This window comes from Drosophila innubila, assembly GCF_004354385.1.
Source record: "Drosophila innubila isolate TH190305 chromosome 3R unlocalized genomic scaffold, UK_Dinn_1.0 2_E_3R, whole genome shotgun sequence".
In the NCBI taxonomy this organism is placed as follows: domain Eukaryota; kingdom Metazoa; phylum Arthropoda; class Insecta; order Diptera; family Drosophilidae; genus Drosophila; species Drosophila innubila.
In genome coordinates this window covers 27,924,352-27,949,912 of record NW_022995380.1, presented here as the reverse complement: position 1 = coordinate 27,949,912, position 25,561 = coordinate 27,924,352, and the positions used below count along the sequence as shown (strand labels likewise).

The 25,561-nt window shown below is 38.4% G+C and overlaps 1 protein-coding gene across 2 annotated transcripts in view; it reads left to right on the top strand.

Moving 5' to 3' along the window:
- The window catches only part of LOC117789636, a 58,329-nt gene that overhangs the window by 30,592 nt on the left and 2,176 nt on the right, over window positions 1-25,561 (top strand). Inside the window, exons 3-12 of one of the 2 annotated variants that reach the window (XM_034628698.1) lie at window positions 2,773-5,095; window positions 8,026-9,157; window positions 11,171-14,727; window positions 15,517-15,849; window positions 17,697-17,990; window positions 18,364-18,594; window positions 19,673-21,013; window positions 21,534-21,716; window positions 21,777-21,869; window positions 22,500-22,617. In XM_034628698.1, coding sequence (XP_034484589.1) covers window positions 2,807-5,095; window positions 8,026-9,157; window positions 11,171-14,727; window positions 15,517-15,849; window positions 17,697-17,990; window positions 18,364-18,594; window positions 19,673-21,013; window positions 21,534-21,716; window positions 21,777-21,869; window positions 22,500-22,617 — 9,571 coding nt within the window. In that variant the 5' untranslated portion in view covers window positions 2,773-2,806. Of the gene's footprint in view, window positions 1-2,772; window positions 5,096-8,025; window positions 9,158-11,170; window positions 14,728-15,516; window positions 15,850-15,973; window positions 16,112-17,696; window positions 17,991-18,363; window positions 18,595-19,672; window positions 21,014-21,533; window positions 21,717-21,776; window positions 21,870-22,499; window positions 22,618-25,561 lie in introns of those variants that run through there. The other variant, XM_034628697.1, reaches the window with a different exon arrangement.

Below are 25,561 nucleotides of genomic sequence, written 5' to 3'. Positions count from 1 at the left end.
TCTGACCACGTCTTTCTGCATGTACTGAGTGGTTTAGTGCGGCCATCTGGCTGAGGCGTTAATTGAAAGCCATACAAATTGTGGACCGGCTTGAAGGCAATTATAAAATGATTCTCATAGACTAGGTTGCCTGGTTGCCTGGCTGGTTGGCTGTTTGGCTGGTTGCTGTTGATTGTAGCATGAAATAGCCACGCCAGAAGCAGCTAACGCTTTGATTTAACATTTGTCGACATTGCCACACACACAGCCACACCTACACACACACACACACACACACAGACACAGTCACAGGTCTTGTGTGTGCTGTAAATGCCTGGATCAATTGTTTATTTATTGCGCAACATTTTCAACAGGATTTTGCTTTTAATACATAAACGTCGCCATTTGTGCCAAGTTTTATTGTGCTTTTGCTTCTGTCAGCCTTACTAAACTTGGCTCTAGTGCTTTCAAGCACCGATAAATACATGTATACGCACATATGTAAACATATAAATATGTACATACATATTGAGCACCATCTGTTAAAGTGCCTGAAAGTATGCAACTTAACTTAAAGTCGATTGCGAGTTGAGTTAAATAAATTATCAGCAATTTTGTATTCATGTGACAAATGCAATTGAATGAAGTTTATTTAATATTCCTCATATATACTTACACCGATATACAGGTGCACTCGTGTGTGTGTGTGTGTGTGTGACTTTCATTTCATTTGTGTCAAATAATTACAGAGCGACGGTCAATTGCATTAACTTCGTTATCTGACAGCTCCATGACTGTCTGTGGTTCACTGGGCCACATTGGCTTCCCTATATAGCATATGGCTCTGGTCCTTTCACCTGTGTTCAGCGAAGCAGATGTTGTCATGTTTAATTGAGGTGAACTGCAGTAAAATCGGTTTCACTTACAGAAAATCAAAATATTTAAATTGATAAAAGTGGTATAATATTTAATGACTTTTCGAATAGTTAGCTTGTAATTATTATCGAAAAATAATTCATTTTTAATCTGTAATTATTTCATTAGAAGTATATTGAATTTTATAGCGCATCAAAATGATTTTACTGAACAAACTCTAATATATTTCATTGAAATTTATAGTGCTTGAATGCGAATTCCTAAAATAATAAAAATAATATATATTTTCGTGCCAGAATATCAATTGCTGTAGACGCATTTTCAATGTTCTCTCGCTCTCTTTCTCACTGCCTGTTGATTTTAGCGAATTGCACATAAATCTGCGGTTGTCCTCAATAAAAATAGACACAGTTTTTGTAGTTTCAGTGCAACTGGGCTAGCGCAATGTTTTCATTTTCACTGTGATGGGACCGAGAACCCAAACATATCAAGAATGAACAACAAAAATAAATAAAAACAGAAAATTAATTTGAAAAAAGCACACGAATAACAAAGAGACCATTGCTACATTTCAATTTGAAAATGAGAATGAAAAACGTAATTGAGTTTTCGCATTCAATAATCGAATAACAAAAGTGAAAGAAATTAAATTGGATAATTCGCGCAATTGAATTATTGCTAAGCCCAATTAATTTATAAATTGATTAACGTAAATACAACAAAACATACAAACTAAAGTGAACCATGTTCGGGTGCATTTATCAGCTATGGGATTGGTAAGTACGAGTACTTGTAGTGAAAATGTAAATTTGTTCGTTCGCCATTGTCCATTATCCAAGTGGTTCGAGGGGTCAGCGGGTTGTCGGATTGTCGGGCTGTCATATGGCAAGCGTTGCCCTTTGCTGCACTCAATCAATTAGCGGCAATTACGAGCTGAGCCAGTGCATCCCCAGCTCATCCAATCAGCCTCAGTCACTCAGTGACACAGATTTAGCGCTATTTACTGGCCAAATTGAAAATGCTGCGTTGCGTGGCAAGCTTAAACGGCTGCTCACGCAATTGAATTAAGCTGAGCGACCTTTGATAATTAAGTTGACACCAACTTGAATCCGTGCTATAGCATCATAACTTTCAATCTCTGCTACACTGATCAAAAAAATGTTCTAAAATCAAGATTTTGCTCTCAAAACTAAGAATTTTGTTCTAAAAATTGCGTTGAGAACATGAAATTCTTAGATTTCAAATAAAACCATGTTCCTATTTTAAGAATATAATGTTCTAAAATTAAAAAATATAAAAAATTTTTATATTGATAATTTTTATATTTTTTAATTTTGACTTTTATACATTTAATTCTGTCCTTGGTTATTTAATAAATTTTATTTATTTTTATTTTATTTTTTTTTTTTTTTAATTTATTTATTTATTTATGCACGACTAAAAGCAGTCGGCAAATAAAAAATTATCAAGTATAAAAACTAAGTTAAGGATTACAAATACAAATGAAATTAAATATAAATTATAACCTTTTAAGAAAAAAATTAAAGTTAGATCTGGGGTAAGCAAAAATTATAAATGATCCAGCATTTGTTGAAGGAAATGGGGAAAACGCAGAAAAACCCAATCAGATCAAGTGATATTTTTTTTCGTATGATATATTACTTATATATACTTTCCTATCAATTTAAGATTTTTATTTTTTTTTTAAGAAATTTTATTTTTTAGATTAATATTCTTAGTATTATGGTCTTTTAATGTTCTTATTTTAAGAACAACATTTTAAAGATGAATGTTCCTGGTTTTTTTTTTCAGTGTATGTAGCATTAATTTATTAAAACAACGTTTTTTTTATATTATTTTTTTTTTTGAATTAATTAATTTGATAAACAACGGTTTTTTATTATTTTTTTTTTGTAGGTTGGAGGCGCCACCACTCTTCACCGCCGGCACCATGGACGCCAAGAAGCTGCAACAATTGCAGGCGGTAACGGCGCAGCAGCAGAAAAAGTTGCCGCTGGCGTATCAGACGAATCTCATCGACTATCGCACGGCCACACACTCTCCGGCTGGCTACCATCTGCCGCCCCAGGCGCTCTACCAGCAATCTCCCACGGCCACCTCGTCCAGCGGTGGAGGTCCACTCTCGCCCATTGATATGCAGCCGCAGGCTAAGCACGGTCTATTAAAGCACGGACACGGCGGCAATTCGAGCAGCTCACACAGCTCACCGTATCATCAGTCGTATTCGAGTAGCGGAGGAACTGGTGAACAGATCTATCAGTCACCCACGGAGCGCACATATTTGGCTGCTGCCGGGCGACTGCAGGCGAGCAACGCGACCGCCGGGCAACATCCCATATCAGCGCTGCAGGCGCAGTACCAACAGTTGCAGCAGGCCAAGATGCAGGCACAGTTGGCGACGCAGAGTGAGGCAGTGCAGCAGCAGCAGCGGACTTTCGCCATGCGTCAGGCCATGAATCCACCAACGAGTCATTATCACTTGAGTCAATCGCCCAGCATGGTGTCCAACATGACAATGCAGCAGCAACAACAGCAATTGCAACAGCAGCAGCAGCAGCAACAACAACAACAGAGGGCGCCACCTTCTACACTGAATCTATCAAATCAATATCCAGCTGCCGCGGGGCCTTTAAAATTGCAGCAGCAGATGCCCAAACACTACCAGGAGCAGCTCTATGCGCAGCAGCAGCAACAGTTGCAGCTGCAGCTGCAACATCAACAGCAGCAACAGCAACAGCAGCAGCTGCAACAACAACTCCAGCAACAGCAGCAACAGCGTCATAAGCCCGAGCTGCAGACTCCTGGCAGCGAGCATGGACCAGTCTACATCCAACAGAATCATCCGGGACATGTTGTCAACCAGGCTTGCCAGACCCAGATATCGGCTGTCAAGCCGAAGCCAACGCCCAGCTCGGAGGAATCCTCAACGGCATCAACACGCAGTCCGACGCATGCGCCGCTGGATCGCAAGAAGAGCATTGGTTCCATACAGGCCCTCAAATCGCCCATCACAAAGCGACCGCCCACAACACCCGTCACCCTCTCCGGCTGGTTGCACAAACAGGGCTCCGACGGACTGAAAGTGTGGCGCAAACGCTGGTTTGTGCTGGCCGAGTACTGTCTCTACTACTACAAGGGGCCCGAGGAGGAGAAGCTGCTGGGTTCGGTGCTGCTGCCCTCGTATCGAGTGTCCGCCTGCCTGCCGGAGGACAAGATCTATCGCAAGTTTGCCTTCAAGTGCGAGCACCAAAACATGCGCACCTATTGGCTGGCCGCGGACAATGCGGATGCCATGATGCAGTGGGTGCGTGCTCTGGCGGCAGCCAGCATGATGCAGGCGCCCAGCAGCGGTGAATCGGAGCCCAGTGTCAACTCGTCGCTGAATCACAGTGGCGAGAACTCGGACTCGGGCATACATACGCTGCAGTCGCAGCCGGGAAAGGGACAGCTGACGCCGGCCTCGGATAATGCCGGAGGTGGCAATGGCGGAGGAGGAGGAGGCGGAGCTGGTCAGCCGTTGTATGCCAATGCACCGCCAAAACCAAGACGCATCAATGACGGCGGCTACTCGTCGCCATCGCCCGAGCACAACGAGCAGCAGCCACTGCCGCCTAGTCGCCGCCAAGGTGGTGTCATGTCACCCACGCAGCAACTCTACCAGCAACGATCTCAGCAGCCACAGCAGCAGCCACAGCAGCCGCAGCAACATCACGCCATCTACGACACACGCACGGGGCATGTGTCCACGGCGCTGCAGCTGCAGCAGGCACAGCAGCAGTACTCGCTGGACCATCTGGAGGCACAGTTCCAGCAACAGCATCTGGACATGGAGGAGCAGATTGCCCGGCTGCAGCAACAGCGCGCCGTCGAGGAGCTCTATGGCGAGCGGGATCTCTACATGGCCAAGCTAATGCAACGCGGCGCCGTCGCTGGTTATCCCACACAACAGCAACTGCAGGCGGAGCGACGCACTCCAGATGCCTATGGACGCTCCAAGCAGCGCATGTTTGCCGCTGCCGCCGCTGCCGCTGCCTCTGCTGCCGACTATGAGGACATCTACAACATGTCGCAGTTGGCGGGAGCAGGAGGCGCATTGTCCGCTCATGAAGCGTTGCTGCAGGAGGCGGCCAGCTATAGACGACCACTCAGTCCGCCCAGCTACGATGGCAACAAACATGTGCCAGCCATGCCACAGCGCTATACACCTAATCATCTGGAGGTAAGTCAGCAGACATTACGTATACGCACTGTGTAATAGGCTATTTCCACGACCACTCACATTTGCCACATTTGTTCACATTTGCCACATTTGCTCACATTTGAATGTGGCACATTTTTGGCTTTCCACGACCAAATATGAAACTGTTAAGACATTTGCCATTCACGCAAAGCATCTCAGCTGTTCGGTTTATGTGCTCAAATGATAAAAAGCTGACAATAACCACATTTCAATATTTATTTTAATATTATAATTAGCGCAAATTTAATGCGTACCGTTTTTATTGAAGAAAACAGCTGGTTGAGGTGTTAATTTCTTTATTTTCTTGAGCTTATCGATAAAAATCAGGTGTTCGATAAAAAAATACTGAAATTCGCCGGGGCGAATGCCAATAAATCTTAACATTCATTATGAATGAGCCAAAATGATCATTCGGTATTTGTACTGAAATGAAGTTCACATTCGTGCCGAATGATGAAAATGGCGTCGAATGTGCCAAATGTGCTGTCGTGGAAATAGGCTATAAGAGCTGCCCATGAATGGAGAGCTATTCAATAGGGCAATAAAAAAAAAACAAGGCACATTGAGCTTCACTTTAATGAAGCTGATGAAGAAGACTGCAGATTTTGTGTACTCTCCTTTTCATCGTTCCAACCCCAAGCGTTTTCATCTGCAATTTTAGTTAGGGAAAGCCAAAAAGTTGGAAAAAAGAGTAAAATCTGGCGCATAGTCTGTCTTTGACCCTACGGAAAAGTTTACTTCAGTTAGGACAGGGCTTTTGCATCGCAAAAGAATAGAAGGAGCTTAGAATAGAAGGAGTTTAGAATAGAAGGAGTTTAACGCTTTTTACTGCTCATGAGTATACATTTTACTAGACACCTTTTTATATTTTATCACATTACTTAAGCACAATTTATTCTATTCGATAGATCAAAAAAATTTAATAAAATTTCGTTGCTTAGTTAGGATTGTAAATCTACATTTGGCATTCAAATTTGGCCTTAAACTTTCATTGCATTGAAAAAATAGACAATTTACACAAGAAAAATAGACATTAGGGTGCATCGATTTTTTCGAAAAAAAAAAAAATGGTAAACCACATTCGTAATCTACGGGCAATTCTAAGATGTTTTTACCAAGAAACCATAGTTCTAAAATCAATTCTTAGTCCCCGCTATTTGAGTTGAAAAATTTTGAGTTTTTAGTCCTTGCAAGGACGAAAATGATGTTTTAAGGACAATTGGTCTTTGTATTTAAAAGTTCTGGTTATAACACGAGCTTTGATACCAATCTTGTCAGTATAGGACTTAAGATATGGTAATAATTCATGCTAAAAAGATCAAAGTCAAAAACTTTAAAATTAAAATTAAAAATATCTTAGAATTGACTGTAGATTTCGAATATGGGGAACCATTTGTCAACTTTTTTTTGGCCCATACAAATCAATGCACTCTTATAGACATACTTAAACTTTTTAGTCAATCAGGACCTGCGAACATATGTATTATTAATAATATAGGGTTTATTTTTAACTAGAGCAATGCAACTACAAGTTTTCTTGGAAACCTGCGCTTCATTCGTCAACATTTGCTAAAGTCTTAGTTTCATAGACTCGGTCGAAGTTCCCGCTTTTTACAGCGCCCACTAATTAGACTTTAGTGTGTCAGTGGGCTGCTAAATTGCAGACATTTGTGTGCTGCACTCGCTCCTAACTGCCAGCTGCCAAGTGCCCCTAAAGTGCAACTTTATGGGCTGCTCGCCCTTTTTGCCGAAGTCGAAAGGAAAGGGAAAGGAGCGGGAGAGGGAGAGGGAGCGGGAGCAGAAGCTTGCAGCTGCTTTGTGGGTCAGTCGGGAAATGAGTCGCGTGCATGATTTATGTGCCTGGGCCGAAGCAGCTGTGCAAACGCGTTATGGGCCATTGCAATTGAGTTAGCCCCGTTTAAATTGCAAAATAACACTGTGCAGCGTACACTCGGAAAAATATGCCATACTAAAATTAGGTACGAACGCACTTGAATTTATAACGTTTCGTTCTTAAAATTTAAAGATTGGTGTGTACTAAAAATCTTGAATTATGTATGAATCAATTTTAAATTTAGAATTCTGACTGTTCATTCCTATGGCAGCTGTTCGAAATAGTAGTCCAATTTGAACCAAACTTAGTTATAATATATAAGAGTATTAGTCCAATTTAAACCCAACTTAGTCAGAATATATATAAGACCATGGCAAATATATAATTCGTGATTCTCGTTAAGATACCTCCAGAAACAACTGAGTTTTTTTTACCAATTTAGTTTAAGATTTTTTGTACTAAAAATAATTTTTTTTTTAAGACCGAAAGGAAGTTAAAAATAAGAACGTTTCGTACTGAAAACAAGTACATTTTGGTAAATTTCTTTTTCATTGCCGCATCTTAGAATTCTCAACTAGTTCTAGCGACGCAAATATGACGTTAAGCTTGGTTCGCTGGTAAAATCAGCGTTTATTCCGAAAGATCGCTTACCAACAAAATACACCATTGTTAAATGGTATTTAATTTTGGTATTTTGAATAATTTTATTATACATACTAATGTATGTACTCAGATTAAATTAAATTAACTATGACAATGTTTTGTATTAAATAGAAACAAGTTTATTTTGACTTTAGTTCAAGATTTTTGTGTAATTAAAGTAGTATGTTTTTTAATTTTTACAGACTTGAATTAAACACAAAACGTACTTAAAGTATCCACGAAAAATCTCATTTTAAGTTTTCTGTAGTTGCGAAAACCGAACTCGAAATTAGATTTTTCTTCTGAACTTTAGAAATTCCGAGCGTGGACAGCTTTTGAGATCGTTTGTGCTTGAATTAGTTTGAAAGTCTTGATTTTTTTGATTTTTCTGAGTGTAGCTAACTGATGTATAACCCTTTTCTATTGCCCACAGCCGACGGCTGCCGATCAACTAATCAATAGCATGGATTTGCGTGCTCGTTCCGCCGCTGCCATTGTGCGTCCGCATTCGGCCGACTTTCTGGAGTATGAGGCGCGTGCCGAGGCAGCCGCTGCAGCAGCGGCCGCAGCTGTTGCCCAGAGTAAGCACGAGACGGGACGGACACCACGACCCAAATCCAGTTTGGACATTAATCGCACACCGGACAGCTTTTACTACTCGGAGGCCAGTTACGCGGCGAAGATGCGCAAGAGTGCGCTCTACTTGCAAAGTGGTGGCGGCGGCGGCGGGGGGAGTGGTGCAACGGCTCAGCCACAGCAGGCGGGCAGCTATCGCACCAGCAGCGGTGCTGTGGCAGGCGAATTTGGCAGCGGAGTGCACACCATTGGCTATGAGAATCCATATGAGCGTGCCTACAAGCGGCAGGAGCTGCTGGCCGAGGCACAGGCTCAAGGCAGCGCCGCTTGCAGCATGCCACGCATGAGTCGATCGGCCAGTCAGGGTGCAGGTGGTGCCGCCCGATCCGTTTCCACGCACGCCCAGCAACAGCAACAGCAGCTGGAACAAGAGCAAGCAGCAAACGAGGACTTGCCACCGTTAAATGTGCATCCGGGCTCGATATTCCCACCCTCGATGTCGACCCAGGAAATCATCAGCAAGAACGAGCAATTTCTGCGCTCGGCGAGTGCTCGGCTGCCCAAGCGTCATGGCGGCATGGACGATGATTATTCGGCCAACAACTCGGTGACGACATCGCCCACATCGGCGGCACCATCGCCCCACAATCCACTGGATGGTGAGCGCAAACGCGAGGAGTCCATGAAGCGACTGCTGGAATGGAAGCAGCGAATGCTGCAGTCGCCATTGACACGCAAGGGCATCCAGCAAGGTGGCAGCAACATGTCTGCCATGTCCAAGCTGGGCAGCAATCCGAACATTCTGCTTGCCTCCACGGCGGTGGCAAGTGGCACGCGATATGCGCCACATGCCGGCAAAACGGGACTCGTTGCTGCCACAGCTGCCACATCCAGTCCAAGTCACGCTGGCATCCAGCGTTCCAGATCGGAAACTCAGGCCAATGTCGCACCTGGCGGAGTCTACAATAATTACTCGTCGGATGATGAGGGTAAGTGCCGGACTCCGATTCCGACTCCGATTGCCTCTTTTTTAATGCACCTGTTCCTCATTTTGCTTTGCTTTAAGTCTTTTGAGCTATCGACACTATCTCTATCTCTTTCTCTATCTCTGTCCATAGCCATCTCTATCTATCTTTCGCTCTGTATCTGTATCTGTATCTATCTCATGTTGCAGTTTGCCTTTGTTGTGCTCTACTTAATACTTTTACTCTGTTGTTAGCTCTTTAGCTTTGCTGCTGCCATCATTTGACTTTAGTTCTTTAGTTTCCGGTCCTGTAGTTGAGCTTGTATCTATATAAAAACCAGTGATGAAACTGGCAACTATTTTAACTATAACACCTATTTATTTTTCAGCTTTAAGGCATTGTAGTTAGAACTAAGTAACACTTTAAACCAGGGAAAGTAACAGTTATAATTTTTTTTTAAATACAAATTATGAAATAAAAATTATTTGCTGATTTTTTATAAAATAGTTGAAAAATACCTATTAATTTCAATTTTTATTTAAAAATTAAAAATAATTACTATCAATTTTTATTTTAAAAATTAAAAATAATTATTAATTTCAATTTGAATTTTAAAAATTATAAATAATTATTTTTATTATAAAAATCAAAAATAAAAATTATTTGTCAAGTTCTATTATAAAAACTGACAGATAAAAATTGAATGTATATATCCTGTGAACCAACTGACGTATTTCCAAAATATAAAAATATCTATGATGTGTGAATCAATAATTTTCATATGATATATTACACGACCTTAAAGGACGTATATTAAGGATATTTAAGGTATTAATATTTACACTGGATTTTTATTCTTCAATTTTTATAATAGAAATTGACAAATAATTTTTATTTTTGATTTTTAAATTAAAAAATAATAAATAAAAAAATAAATAAAATATATGAAAAATAATTTTTATTTTAGATTTTTATAATACAAATTTAAAAGAATAATTATTTGTAATTTTTATAAAAAAAATTGAAAAAAATAATTATTTTTAATTTTTATAATAAAACTTGAAATTAATAATTATTTTCAATTTTTCATAATACAAATTTAAAATAATTTTTATTTTTAAAATTTTTTTAAAAAAATTTTTACGTTGTCAGTTTTTTTAAATTCATAACTATTATTTGCAGTCCCTGCTTTAAACTGTATGCAATTTAATAACACAAAACTACTTACTAACACAAATTTCCCTTTGCCTTATTAGATTTCAAACCTAACAATCAGTTGTAGTATAGTTTAATTTGAGTACTTGTTGATGTATTTCTTAATTTGTACTATGCAAGGATACAAAGGCAAAATGCAATTTACTATGAATACAATCAAAAACAAAAAACATCAAATATATGTATGTATGTATGTAAAATTAATAAAACAATAACCTTCCTGCCGTGCGCACACACAATGCGAATAAATGTTAAATATTTTGTAAATGCCAGTTTAGTCAAACAGAATAAATACATAAATCCCAATGTTTGAAGCTCTCTGCAGTTAAATGCGTTAAAGTAGGCAACAGCAGAGGAGCAGGGGAAGAATAAAATTTCATTAAATAAATGCAACAGATTTTGCAAGTTTTGCTTTGATTTTTTGTGTACTTTAAATTACGTTAAACATGTGGCTATCTTTTTCCCTCAAATGGTGTAAAACTGTTGAAAGTAATTTCTTTGAGTAGTTGGTTTATTTTAGTTGCTTTTAACTTCAATCATGGCAAACGGGTGCTTGGTGTTTCGTCTACTAAAAGCCGCTGTAAATTTCTGCACTAAAACCAGAAACTCAACCTCAATTCATGGGCTAAAACAAACTTGATCACAACAACAAAACCCATTTGATTGATTTTAATGCATATAGAAATTAAAATACAAAAAAACAGAACAAAAAAAAAAAATATTTTATATTTCTTTCTTTTCCATTTTGTGTATATGTTTTTTGGTTATTTTACACAAAAAAAAAAAAAATGTAAATTTTGTAAATGTTTGAAAAAAAAAAAGAAGATGCACAGAGCGCAGCTGGGCCTGTGGATGATAACATAAGTGTGACGGCAGGAAGGTCAGCAACAACAACAACAACAAGCACACAAAACACAACAGCAACAACAACAACAACGATAGCAACGACAACAATAGCAATAGCAACAACAACAGCAACATCAAGTTTAAGCAACGTAAGCGCAGCAACAACAACAATTTCCAGCTGTCCACAATTCCAGTTAAAGCCGATACTTAAGGTGCATGAGGCAAGCAGAACTCCCATTATACAGGTGCAACCCAAGCAGCCCAATGTTGCAACAGAAGAGGAGGCAAGCGACAAGCGACAAGTGAAACCCAAACTGAAGCTACATTTACCATTAGCAACAGCAAACAAGCATGAGAAAGAGAATGAGGATGAGAATGAGAATGTATCTGTGCCCATTTTGCCCAAGAAGCGAGCTCCCAAGTCACCGCAGAATGCAAACTATGTGCCTGTGTACAGCAACAAGCTGGTCAGCAGCAGCAACTATGAGAATATTGAGTATGCAAAGGGGATGATTAACAATGCCGAGGAGACACCCATGTTGATGCAGCTACAACTGTACAAAGAGCAGCAGCAACAGCAGCAGCAGGAGCAACAGGAGCAGCAGGAGCAGCAGGAGCAACGGGAGCAACAAGAGCAGCAGGAGCAGCAGACTGAGGAGGACTTGACGCCCACAGCGGAATCAAAGCCTGTGCCGGGCGAGTCCATTGAAGTTGCAACTGCAGCTAAACAAGCTGCAGATGATGAAGAGAAAGACAAAGACGAAGATGATGATGATGATGAGGATGAGAGCACCGCCTGTGAGGAGTATACAGATGATGACATTGATGAGGCTTTGGCACAGGATGATGATGATGATAATGATAATAATGATAATGAGGCTGAATCTGTCAGCATTGATGCTAATTTGCCCAGTGACAAGGAGCTGCAACAGCTGTATGTAAATGAGCCTATTACGCCCACAGATCAGCAGTTGGATGAGAGTCATTATCTGCCCATGACACCCAAGAAGCTGGAACTGGGTCAACCGGGCACATTGAGTCTGGTGAGCTACACCGAGGAGGAGAATCATTATGTGGAAATGACCAAAGGCCTCAATGACAACGACAACGACGACAACAGGAGCAACTATGAGATTATGTGCATTTCCAGCAACGTCACCAGCAACGTCACTAGCAAAGTGAACAATGTGGAGCCAGTTTATATGGAATTGGCTGGCGCAGTCGCTGAGGAGGCACACTGCTCCTCGGGACGCTCCACGCTGAAGAAGAGCAAAAAGAGTGGCACGGAAACGCTGAAAAAGAAGTCAAAGAAACGTCAGGGTAAGGATATACCCGACATTCTGAAGCCAGCCAAAAGTGCGCTCGCCAGCGACAGCTCCGATGCGGATGATGAGAGCAGCAAACAGCTGCAGCTGGAGGCCAAAAGATTGCGTTCCCGCACCCGTTTCAGTCTGTCGGATACGTTTAGACCTGCCTCATATTATCTGGGTGCCTCCACGCCGCTGAACAACTATGCCGAGAGCTCGGACAGTGAGATATTGCCACCACCGCCAATACCGGACTCACCGCCGCCCATGGAGGAGCTGAAGACGGAGGAGATCTTCTCCTCGGAGCACTACGACACCGTGAAGCGACGTGACAGCAGTGGCAGCAAAGTGCATCTGTCCTACGAGCAATTGCCGAAGATGCACGCCAGCAATACGTCGCTGGATCTGCCCAAAATGGAGCCGTGCACCGCCACGCTGAAGAGCAGTCGCCTCTCGCTGCCCGATCACTTTGCCAAGGTGCGTGGCACGCCGGAGCAACAACAGCAACGCAGGGCGACAGCTCTGCTGGCAGCTGGCAACTCTGGCCACTCTGGCAACCCTGGGCTGGCATTGCTGCAGCAGCAACATGCACGCACCTTGTCGGACTCCAACTACAGCTGTCAGACGGACAAGAGCTCCTCGCGCACCTCCTCCGACCTGGAGCTGTATCGCAAGCTGCTGCCCATGCGCCCGGTGGGTGACAGCAGTGAGAGCGAGTCCGTGGAGTTCCGCCAGCGCTCCGACTCGGAGCTGGAGCGGCAGCGATCACGGCGTCCGCTCTCGCAGGAGTCCATAAGTGAAATTGAGTCGATGAGCGAACACTTTGAGGAAACGCTGAGTAGTCATGAGCTGGACACGTATCTCAGTCATTTGCAGGGCGGTGATATGCGTCCCTATCAGCATGCCACGCCCACCAGGCAGCATGAACTGCTAAATGATGCAACTGCCGCTGCTGGCGCCAATATACTCACGAATCTCATCAAGCCACCAAAGACCTTTCGCAATGCTGACGAGGATGAGCAGCATTTTTATGGCAATATACATTTTCTATCCTCCACCGACTCCATACAGCAACTGGGCAGTGTTGCCGAGGGTGCGGCAGGTGCCGCATGCCTCACCCCCCTGCACAGTCGCAACAACAGCAACATCTCCACTCAGTCAGCGCCATATTACTACTCGGAGCTGCCGGCACCGGCACTGCCGCTGAACAATCAGCGGGATATTCATGCACATGGTTTGAATATCGCACACATCATACATAATCCCATCGATCGGCTGCAGTTCAACATGGATGCGCTGGTGGACAAGGATCAGAGCATCGATAGCAAGAATCTGTACAGCGTCAAGGCCAACAATGAGAAGCTCAGCTACAGCTGCAACAAGAATCTCAAGGTGAAGCTGAACAACAACAACATGCCGCCAGAGATTGTCGCTGATGAAAGTCATTCACTAAACCAATCACATTCATATCTTACAACTACTAAAAATACAAATGTCGTTAGTAAACTGACTACTGGTGGTAGCCTGTTGGATGAGGATGAAGATGAAGATGAAGTTGGTGGTGATGGTGATGTCGACAAGAGTTTGGCAGCTGATTCAAATGCAAATCCACTCTCAGTTCTAGGTGGAGAGCTGCTCTGGGAGGAGGATGCATTGTGGCGTGAGAGTCTGCGTCGCGTCTCACAGCGTCATGCGCGCTCCTTGGATGATCTTGATCGCATCGCTGTGACAGCAGCACCAATACCAATACCCACACCAGCACCAATCACCACAGCCATCAGTCATGCCACCAAGACAAAGCTTAGTCGTGATGTGACCTATGTGAATGACTGTCTAAAGCCGCGTCTCAGTGATCTGCTGTCCACGTCAACGTCAACGCCAACATCTTCGCCAGCCAGCGATGAGCATGATGTCTATGTACAGCTGCTGGCCAACACTGCGACTGTTAACCAGGCTCAAAACGACTCAGATCTTTATGAAGTGCTGCGCGAGGAAACTGGCTCAAATTTATCACACAAATCCAACGAGTTGGATCGCGAAAACATACGGCAATGGGATGCCATGTCCAGTGGCCTGATGAAGAGCAACAACAATGTGGACACAGCCACGCCCACATCGACAAGAACGCCCACATCGAGTGGTCCAATGCTGCCACTGACCAGCAATGTGCGCTCCATAATTCAACAGCTGAATGGCAACAATGAAGCTAATGCCAATGGTAATCCCATTGTGCCCGTTGTCCAAATGCACAACACAAGGCAGAGCTAAAGCAACAGCAAGAGAAAGAGCAAGAGAAACAGCAAGAGAAAGAAAAAGGCATACGCACAATTGACCAGCCAAAAAAAAAAAAAATATGCAACATTTTCTTTTACGTTATTGAGTCATATTTCATTTAAATGTGCAATTTTATATGTTTGTAGTAGCAGAGATTGAGCATTGTTTATTACTTGTTTTTGTTTGTTATTTGTTATTGTTATTATTGTTGTTGTTGTCATAATTGTTGTGATGTTTTGTTTAGTTAACTAAATGGTAAGCAATTTTTATGTTTATATCAAACACTTATCCTACTTTTTATGTAATTATTAATGCGCTTGTAAATACACACACATACATATAATTCATACACACTCATTCTTACACACACACACACCCACACACACCCACTCACATGCATATCTGTATAACTGTTGTATAGTTGACAATGTTGAAGACTACAAAAAAATTGTAGCATACTTTTGCGGGCATCCAAATCGTCGCAAGCTGCAGCAATTGTTCAAATCCTTAGACGCTTTTTCACTTTGTAGTTGTACTTTTCTGACACCTAATAACAGCTGAAGCGCAGCACAGAGAGAAGAGAAAAGAGAAGAAAATTTAGCAAAAAAATAAAAAAGAAAAAAAGGCTGTACAACTATTTCTTAAAGCTTTTCTAATTCTATTTCGCGCACGCATTATAATTACATGTCCTCATGCCAACCTGACAGCCTTGAGGTGGCTCTCATAACTAAACCAATCTACACTCTTTCAGCCTCGATATCTGTGCGCAATGTGAACAACTTGCCCAAGGGCAATCTCACGGTTAAACCGGATCCCTCAGATGCACAGATGCATGAGTCAGCGTTTGAACATTATGATCCCTATTATGGCAATGTACAGGAAACCAAATACGCCAAGGCGACAATGCTGACGGACCGTGGCATGTATGGAAAATCAGTTGGCATGGCAACATCGACGCCACAGCAGCAACAACAGCAACAGCAACAACAGCAGCAAATGCAGTTTGGCATGAGACGTGCAGGAAGTCGAGCTGAAATCGATATGTTGGAGCGTGAGACGAGCTCTCAAATAAGGGTAAGTTCGGGGGGCAATTGATGAATATTAAAGCAATTTATTCTAGCGCGAAAAGTTGACAAAGCGCAAGTGCTTGAAATCTTGCCGAAACACACATTGATTGATTGTTTAACAAACACTTCAGAATCTGGATGTATCCGCTGGCGATTTGTTGAGTCGCACACACGAGGAACTTGTCCTGCTCCTCATCCAATTGCGAAGGCAGAGCAGCCACACGGCACGTGCCATCGAGCAATGTTGCAGCGACATTCACAATGTCCAGGTTGTTAACAATTGTGAACTCTTTTGTACACCGGTGCTGGTTATTGTCCTAATATTAAACTGGTGTTGGTTTCGTGACTAAAATATTTACGCTTATACTTAACTCTGACTGTTATTCCAATGACAATTCAATTTGTATTAACATCGTTGTCTCAGGAACTGTAATCATTATAAGTTTTATTATAACACTCAAGAAATATTCATTATTCTATGAGTTTTATTATTTTACTTATGATTACTTTTGATTTAAAAAATAAAACTCAGGAATAATCAATATTTTTTAGCAAAAAAAAAAACTCTTGAATCTTTTTGAATCAAAAATAAAACTCAAAGTGTTCTGTTGACCTACCAACTTGAGTTTTATAATAATCAGAAACTATGTTTATATATTAGTTGTATTATTTTACTTATGATTACTTTTGATTAAAAAAATAAAACTCAGGAATAATCAATATTTTTTAGATAAAAAAAAAAAATTATAGAATTATGATTATTTCTATAGTTTTATTTTTTTTTAATCAAAAATAAAACTCAAAGAGCTATGTTGACCTACCAACTTAAGTTTTATAAAACTCAAGAAATAATCATTATGCTATGAGTTTTTTTAATTTGCTTATGATTACTTTTGATTTAAAAAATAAAACTCAGTTATAATCAATATTTTTTAGAAAAAAAAAAAACTCATGTCAAATCATTTTTGAATCAAAAATAAAACTCAAAGTGTTATGTTGACTACCAACTTGAGTTTTATAATAATCCAAAATTATCATTATTCTATGAGATTTATTAATTTACTTAAGATTACTTTTGATTAAAAAAATAAAACTCAGGAATAATCAATAATCAATTTTTTAGCAAAAAAAAAAAACTCTTGAATCTTTTTGAACAAAAATAAAACTCAAAGTGTTATGTTGACCTAACAACTTGAGTTTTATAATAATCAGAAATTATCATTATTCTATGAGTTTTATTAATTTACTTACGATTACTTTTGATTAAAAAAAAAAAAAACTCAGGAATAATCAATATTTTTTTAACAAAAAAAAAAGTCTTGAATCTTTTTTAATCAAAAATAAAACTCAAAGTGTTCTGTTGACCTACCAACTTGAGTTTTATAATAATCAGAAATTATCATTATTCTATGAGTTTTATTAATTTACTTACGATTACTTTTGATTTAAAATATAAAACTCAGGAATAATCAATATTTTTTAGCAAAAAAAAAAAGTTATAGAATAATGATTATTTCTTGAGTTTTATTTTTTCGAATTAAAAATAATACTCAAAGTGTTATGTTGACCTACCAACTTGAGTTTTATTTTTGATTTAAAAAAAAAAACTCAAGAAATAACCATTATGCTATGAGTTTTATTTTTTTGCTCAAAAATAATGATTATCTCAAAAGTAAAATAATAAAAACATAAATATTAAGATCATGGTGAAATTGCATAGATTAGCCTTTAAGAAAAATTTTGGTGTATTTAACGTTTACTTACAGTTACTAAAAGTACATTTTTTTTCATTTGAAATAAACAAAATAATCAATATTTCCTGTACCTGCTTTGCATATGTGTTTTGAAACCTAGAATCGTCTACGTGGTGCGGAGGGCTTAACACGTGCGGAGAGTATTCAACGACTGGATTATCTGAAGCAGCATTTACTGGACTTGGAACGTCAGTATGAGAAGAGCAAGCCGCTGGTCAATTTGGTGGATAACATGGTCAAGTTGGGCTCCCTCTATCGCAATGATGCCAATGGTCGAGCACAGCCAGCGACTTTGGATCGCATGGAGTTCAATCAGCGCATGCAGGAGCGTCAAATGCTGCAGGAGGAGCAAAAGCAATGGGATCGTCTGAGTCCCAATCAGGCAGAGTTACAGGTACAACACAATTACCACACCATCTACACTGAAAAAAAAATTAAAGTAACATTTAAAAAATAACCAAGACAGATTAATATGTATTAAAGCTAAAATTAAAAAAAAAAAAAAAAAATTATAAACAAAAAAATAATTTTAATTTTTTTTTTATTTTTGGATTTTAATTTTAAAAACATTTATTCTTAAAATAAGAACTTGGTCTTATTTGGAATGTTCTTAATTCCAAGATGAGTTTTCTTCATTTAAGAATTTTATGTTCCCAATGCATTTTTTAGACCAAAATTCTTAGTTTTGAGATCAAAATCTTGATTTTAGAACATTATTTTTATCAGTGTACAACTGCCATATCGTAACTATCTTTTTGTGTATTTAGGCCAAGGTACGTGAGCTATATCAGCTGGATCAGCTGCTGCAGGAGGAATCGGGCATACTGCAGAGCCTGCAGCGTGACAAGGAGGATCTGGAACGCGCTTTAGGTGGATTACGGGCACGCATACATGACAACAATGCCACGCCCATGGCCTTGGAGGCGGCCAAGAAGCAGCAGCACATACTGGAACGAGAGCTATCACGTGTCCATCAACTGCTGGCCGAGAACTCAAAGGTAGCTCAGGTGCCTAGTAGAAGTTTTTTGCATATTATATTAGCCATACTCTGTGTGTCCAGATATCTTGTCTGCTTTGAGCTTCGCATGTCGCTTTTGTAACTAATGAGAAACACAACAAACAAAATAATCAGGGACTGCAAACAATAGTTGTGAATTTAAAAAAAAAAATGAAAACAAAAAAATTTTATTATAAAAAATGAAAAAATAACAATTACTTTAATTTTTATTATAAAAATTAAAAATAATTATTAATTTCAATATTTATTATATAAATCATAAATAAAATTATATGTCATAATAACAGAAATATAAAAATTGAAGAATAAAAATTGAGTGTAAATATCAATATATTAAATATCCTTAATATATGTCCTTTAAGGGCACACATCATAAATTTTTTTTTTAATTTTGGAAATACACCACTTGGTTTAAAGGATATTTACATTCAATTTTTATCTTTACATTTTTTTAATAAAAATTGGCAAATAATTTTTATTTTTGATTTGTATAATAATGACTAAAATTAATAATTTTTTTAAGTTTTTATAATACAAACTTAAATTAATAATTATTTTTAATTGAAATTTAAATTAATAATTATTTTAAATTGAAATTGAAATTAATAATTATTTTTAATTTTTACAATAAAAATTGAAATTAATAATAATTTTTAATTTAAATTGATATTAATAATTATTTTAAATTGAAATTGAAATTAATAACTTTTTTAATTTTCATAATAAAAATTGAAATTAATAGTTATTTTTCAACTTTTATTATGCAAATCAGCATATAATTTTTATTTCATAATTTCTATTTTAAAAATTACAACTTTTACTGTCCCTGAAAATAATAGTCCATGATTATTTCACTAACTACTTGTGAGTCGCATTTGCAACTCGATTCTGATTTAGGCATTTAGTTCTCATTAACATCTGTGATTTAGGAGTTGAAGCAATCGCAGAGCATATACAGAATGCAAAAGGCTTTTACGGTTCACCTATCAATTGCTGCATGTGCCAAATCCACAATGTGGGACACAAATCTAAGCCAATTATCGATTCTTGCCTTACAGAAACTGGAGCAGACCGTCGCAGGCAACGCGCGTCTGGAGCAGGAGCTGCTGACACTCCGGCAGAAGGTGCAGGCGACACGTAACCATGAGGCAAATACTGATGCCTCCCAGGTGAATGGCAATCAGACGGCTGCGGTTCTACAGTCGGAGTTGGAACGGGTTCAGTCACTGGTGGGCGATATGTCGCGTCAGAGGCATGAGCTCAGCTCGGCGGTGCGCCAATTGACGGAGAATTCGACGCGCTTGTATCAGGAGATTGGCAACAAGGAGTTGACAGCGGCTAACGGAGCTGCCACCTCCAATGGTAGTCTGAAGAAGCGGAGTAACTCGACTTGCTGGACGGAGACTGATCTGGATGCCAACATGCTCAACAGCGGCAGTCAGCAGCATCTCAATGACTCGACCTTGAACCTGTCCACGCCACTTTACGTGGACACCAATAACTCGGCCAAGCTGAGCGATTATAATCGATACAATGGCAGCAGTGATGCGCTGGAGTTGAGCGGTGTTGATAGCGATGGTTTTCTCGACAGCAATCCCTTTGCCAATCTCAGCAATCTGGAGAAACAGGAGATCAAAACGGTGCGCATTGTGAAACGCGAATCGGAGCGTCGTCATCGGGATCGCAGCGAGCGTGGATTGAGTAACTCCACCCAGAATCTGGATCAGGTAATGGAAGAAGAGCACTACGCTCAGCAGCAGCAGCAGCAGCAGCACTATGCGCACAGCGTGGAGGAGCAGATGAGCAATGGACACCACAGCAGGTCCAAATCTCTGCCGCGTAACTACAACGATCCGCCGAAGCTGCGAAACAGTAGGCACATGAATGGCAAGCAGAATGGTCATCACTTCAACGGCGGCAATGACTACGATCGCAATAGCAACTACGAACATCAGGCGCCACCACCGCCAGCACCACAAAGCAATGGCCATCATCATCATCATCATCAACAGCAGCAGCAGCAGCAGCAGAAGGATCATCTGAATCCCCTGGCAAATGCCTATTTTGCCAAGCAACTGCAACAACAGGCACATCCTGCCCGGGACAGTGCTCGAGTTGCACTGCGCACCAAAACCGAATCCTTGCAGAGTCTGAACAAGAGCTTAACTGACATCAGTCCGGAGCCGGTGTTCCAAAGCGTCGCAGCACGGCAAATTATTAACGAAATGTCCGCTGGATCGGCCTCGGAGGATACCGAAAAGATTGTTGAACGTGTGCCACCACCACACAAGCATCGACGAGCTGTGCCGCGAGAGAAGAGGCGACACTACACGGCACCCAACAATGTCAACCAGAAGGCCATGGAGAAGGTGCAGGCCGAGAATGACATGAATCGCAATGTAAGTTACTATTTTCCAGGTAGCGTAAACAAATTTTTTTTTTTTTTAAATACAAAAATCACCAGATAATCATTATTTTTGATTAAATAAATATTGCTCAAAAATAATGATAATAAGTGATTTTTATTATTATAATTATGATTATAATCATTATTTTTGATAAAAAAAAAAACTCAAAAATATTAATTAAATATGATTTTTATTTTTTTTTTGCTCAAAATAAAACTCAACAATAGTTTATGGCTTTTGTGGTAAAATTTTTGCCGTTATGAGTTTATTTTAAGGCAAAAAAAAAATTAAAATCATATATAATTAATATTTTTGAGTTTTATTTTTTTATCAAAAATAAGGATTATAATCATATATATAATAATTATGATAATTATCTGTAAAGAAAATCATAAAAATCATTATATAATCATTAAAACGTGATTTTTAAAATAAAACTTATAATGACGACGGTCCTTTATATTTCCTTACAATTAAGACATTGCTTTAACAATAACATTCATCTTTATAGAACACAAACTGGCGTGCTCGGGATGATCTGGACATGGAGGTGGCGCTGCGTCCTCGCATAAATGCACCCGATGTGGTCCGCTCTGCTTTAGGCCAGGGGGAGAAGATCTCCGAGAATACCATTGATAATTTGCTATTGGCACCCAATAAAATAGTCATACCCGAGCGTTACATACCAGAAACAGTAAGTAAAAACCACAATTAAATCTAAATACATAACTAAACTCTTTACTGTTTCGAACAGACGCCTGAACTATCGCCTGAGGAGAAGAAGCGTCGTCAGGAGAAGGTTGAGTCCATTAAAAAGATGCTAGCTGAAGCACCCATAAGCAGCAATGTAAGTCATCGCCAGTGCTACCAGAATCCAGAATTTAAGTAAAAATTGCTAGATTTGGAAAAAGAAATTGCTAAAAATTATGTGAAAATTGAAAAAAAAAAACTCAATAATTAAAATGTTCGTTTTTAATAAATATATGTATGAATTTAAGAAAAAAAATCGGAATTGAAAATACTTAAACAAAAAAGGCACATGATTTCATATCTTAAGCAATTAAATATACATATATAAAGAATACTTATTAGCGTACTTCTCATTGCCAGTAATTTGTATCAAGTAAAATGCCAAGTTGTTCTTTTAATCGAACCACTTAGTTAAATACAAGTTTCCATATTTTTTTGAACCATTATTAATCTCAATTTGTACTTTCAAGTTCAAAGAGGTATAAAAAAATGCAAAAATGCTTTAAAAATATAAAAAAGGCTAGTTTTGCAATAAAGTTCCTAAAATTTCTAAAGAAAAATTAAAAATAGCTAGATTTGTGGATAATAGCATTTTTGAAAAAAAAAAGTTGAAATTTTTTTAAAAGTTGTTAGATCTAGTTGTAAATTGCTTAACTGACAGCACTGGTCAACGCATTCAAACTTATTCATATACTGATGATAACCCCTTTATTCCTTATTTTTCTAGGAGAACGAGACCCTTCCAGCCAGCAAGATCACCGCGGAGAAGAAGCAACGAGAGCATTTGCTGCAACTCAATCAAATCTTGGCCCAACAAGTCATGCAAGTCAGCAAGATTGTCGCTGGTACGTAAATTAATTAATTAAGCTATTCGTGAATTTGTGTTACCATTTAATAATTTGAGTTGAGTTCCAATCGATGTCCAAAAAACAAAACAAATCTTTGTATAAGTATTCGGATGTATGCAATAGCTTGCAAGTTGAATTTTCGTTCAATGTTTTTGTTCTTACTAATAAATCTTTAAATCGTTTTCTGTTTTATCACATAATTAAATAAATTCATATGTGTATTTCTCTACATTTAAGTGTTATCTAATCATGTCAGCGAACCCATACGACCCATATGACATTTGACCCCAATTCGAAACTTTCTCTATGCTCTTCTAATCTTTACTTATATCTTCTCTCAACTCTTTCTAATTTTCTAGACGATTAATGAATACTTATCATATGCATACCATCTTATCTTAAGTGTTATGCCCTTTATTCTCATACCCCCGATCATACTCACCTCATTGCGAGTTCATCAGAGGCGTCCGTATTCACATAATCCACTCAAACACTCACTCACACGTAATTCCAAACAGTCAGCCTCACACAACTAGACACAAAATATACATAAATACTTGAAGCCCGCATAGCCCCATCATGCATACATAAATTTCACATATTCATGTATAAATATATGACTTTAAATATTGCTTTATAAGGGTTTCATTTCGGAAATTCTTATTTACCAATTATTTCAACATATTGCGCATACGCAGCGTATTAAAGTTGCAGTTATCAGCGACTTTCTGAATTGTTGTACAAATGCCAAGATTACATGTTTAATAAATTTATTTACTTTATACGTTTATTATTTTTTTATATTTATAACTATTAATGTATTTTTAATATTTTATTTATTTTTAAATATTTTATATTTATTATTTTTTATTTTATTTTTTTGCATACTTTTAGGCAATCCCACTAGTCAAAACTAACTCAATTTTAGCTTGTCGTGTTGCTTATGTTTTTGTTCACACTTTGTGTTATTTGATTTGCATTCTGTTTGTTCACTTTGAGTGGAGAAACCACAAAATGTTCGAGGTTCGAGTATGTTGTGTAATTGAAATTTACATGCATATGCTACACTTAACTATACATATTAAGAGCAACAGCAACAACAACAACAACAACTACATACAACATACCACCACAAAAACAACAACTACAACAAGAACAACAACAGCACTGAAAGAAATCACGTGACGTTGAGATTACCGCATGCTAAGCTCACACTTAAATCAATTCAATGCAATCACAAAATACTAAACGAAAAACAAAAACATCAACGCAATTGCAACAACTACTACTACTACTACAACAACAACAACAAGAACAACTACAACAACAAGCACAAGTTAAACAACAGTAATACAAATGCGTAAGTCAAGGTTTGTACACATTTCAATTGATTATTCAAATATTACATACTTATGACTTGTAGTTTGCCGTCATATAACCAAGTACATTCTATAAGCAATTTCATTAAAAAAACTTTGCTTAGTTTATTAGCTTTAAATTGGCAATACTAATAGCACGCACGCGCTTAAATTAATATTATAATTGCTACACCTAAAAACCAACTACTCCACACCCAACACACGCACACACACACACCTACTATAATAACAAATAAAGGCACTGAAATATATCTAAAGAGCACCAAATAGTGCAATTTCATTGGCATCGAAAAAAGCGCGAAGACATTAGAAGTATTATTGGCAGTTAGGCTGTTCAGCAATTCTTAGACTTTAATCATTTTAAATATGATTTTACCAAGGAATCAAACCAAAACATGTACAGGTTACGGTTTCGGTTCCGGTACGTCTAAAAATAACTATTTCAGTAAAAGGTTCTATTTCAGTTTTATTCTATCGGTTCCGGTATCAGTACCGGTACGCAATGGTACAACAAAATAATTTTGAAACATTTTAAAATGTTTAGGTGTCGTTTTATAATAATTTTGACATCGAAGTAAATATCTAAATGAAGAGGAATAATATTTTTTAACGAATTCAACTAAATTTAAATGCAGAATAAATTAAGATGCCAAACCATGATCAAAATGACAGTCCGTTTGAAAATCGGGTCAGTTTTTTTCAAGTTATGACAGTTCGAAGTTGCTCAAGCCTTTGACCTAACAACTTTACAAGCCAAAATATTTCTTAATTTTGACATGATTTTTTACAAGAAAATGAAAGGTCTCAAAATCAAATTTAAAGTGTTGTTTTATACTTATTACGATATAAGGAGTTGATTAAAAGTGAAAACTTAAGATTTAAAATTTTGAATTTTCGAAATTTCAAAGGGGGGACCCTTAGAATCAAAATTGAGTGTTGGTCGAAAATAATTAAATTTTTTACATGAACAAAATTTGAATGCAATAATAATTTAGAGGTTAAACTATGATCAAAATGACATTCCGCTTGAAAATCGGGTCAGATTTGATCAAGTTATGACAGTTACAAGTTGGAGAATTAATTTCGGTTACGGTTTTAGTTTCGGTACTCAAAAAGAAACGGTTAGTTTTGATTAACGGTTTCGATTCCGTTTACGGTGTTATTCCCTGGATTTTACCAATAGATAATTAAAAGGAATGTTGTAAAGTTATGTTGGTAATCAATAAAATCAATTTAAGACCGCCAATGCTTAATGTCTTATCAAAATTAAAGCACTTGCAAAAATCTGCGTTAAATGCAATTAAAACAGTCATAAATGCGCAGAATCGCTCTAAAGACGAGTAAGTATAAGCTCAGCTGCTAAGAAAGAGTCAAGAACAAAACATTTATTAACAACATATATACACAAACAAACATACAGACATATATATGTATATCTACGTTTATTTATTATAATTAACTCATGTACGAAGGTTTCCTATAAACTTATTTCTCCAACATTTACAGCACGCTTGGGATGGTTTTGGCCTGCATTTTGAATCTAAGAATCTAAGCTAATTTTA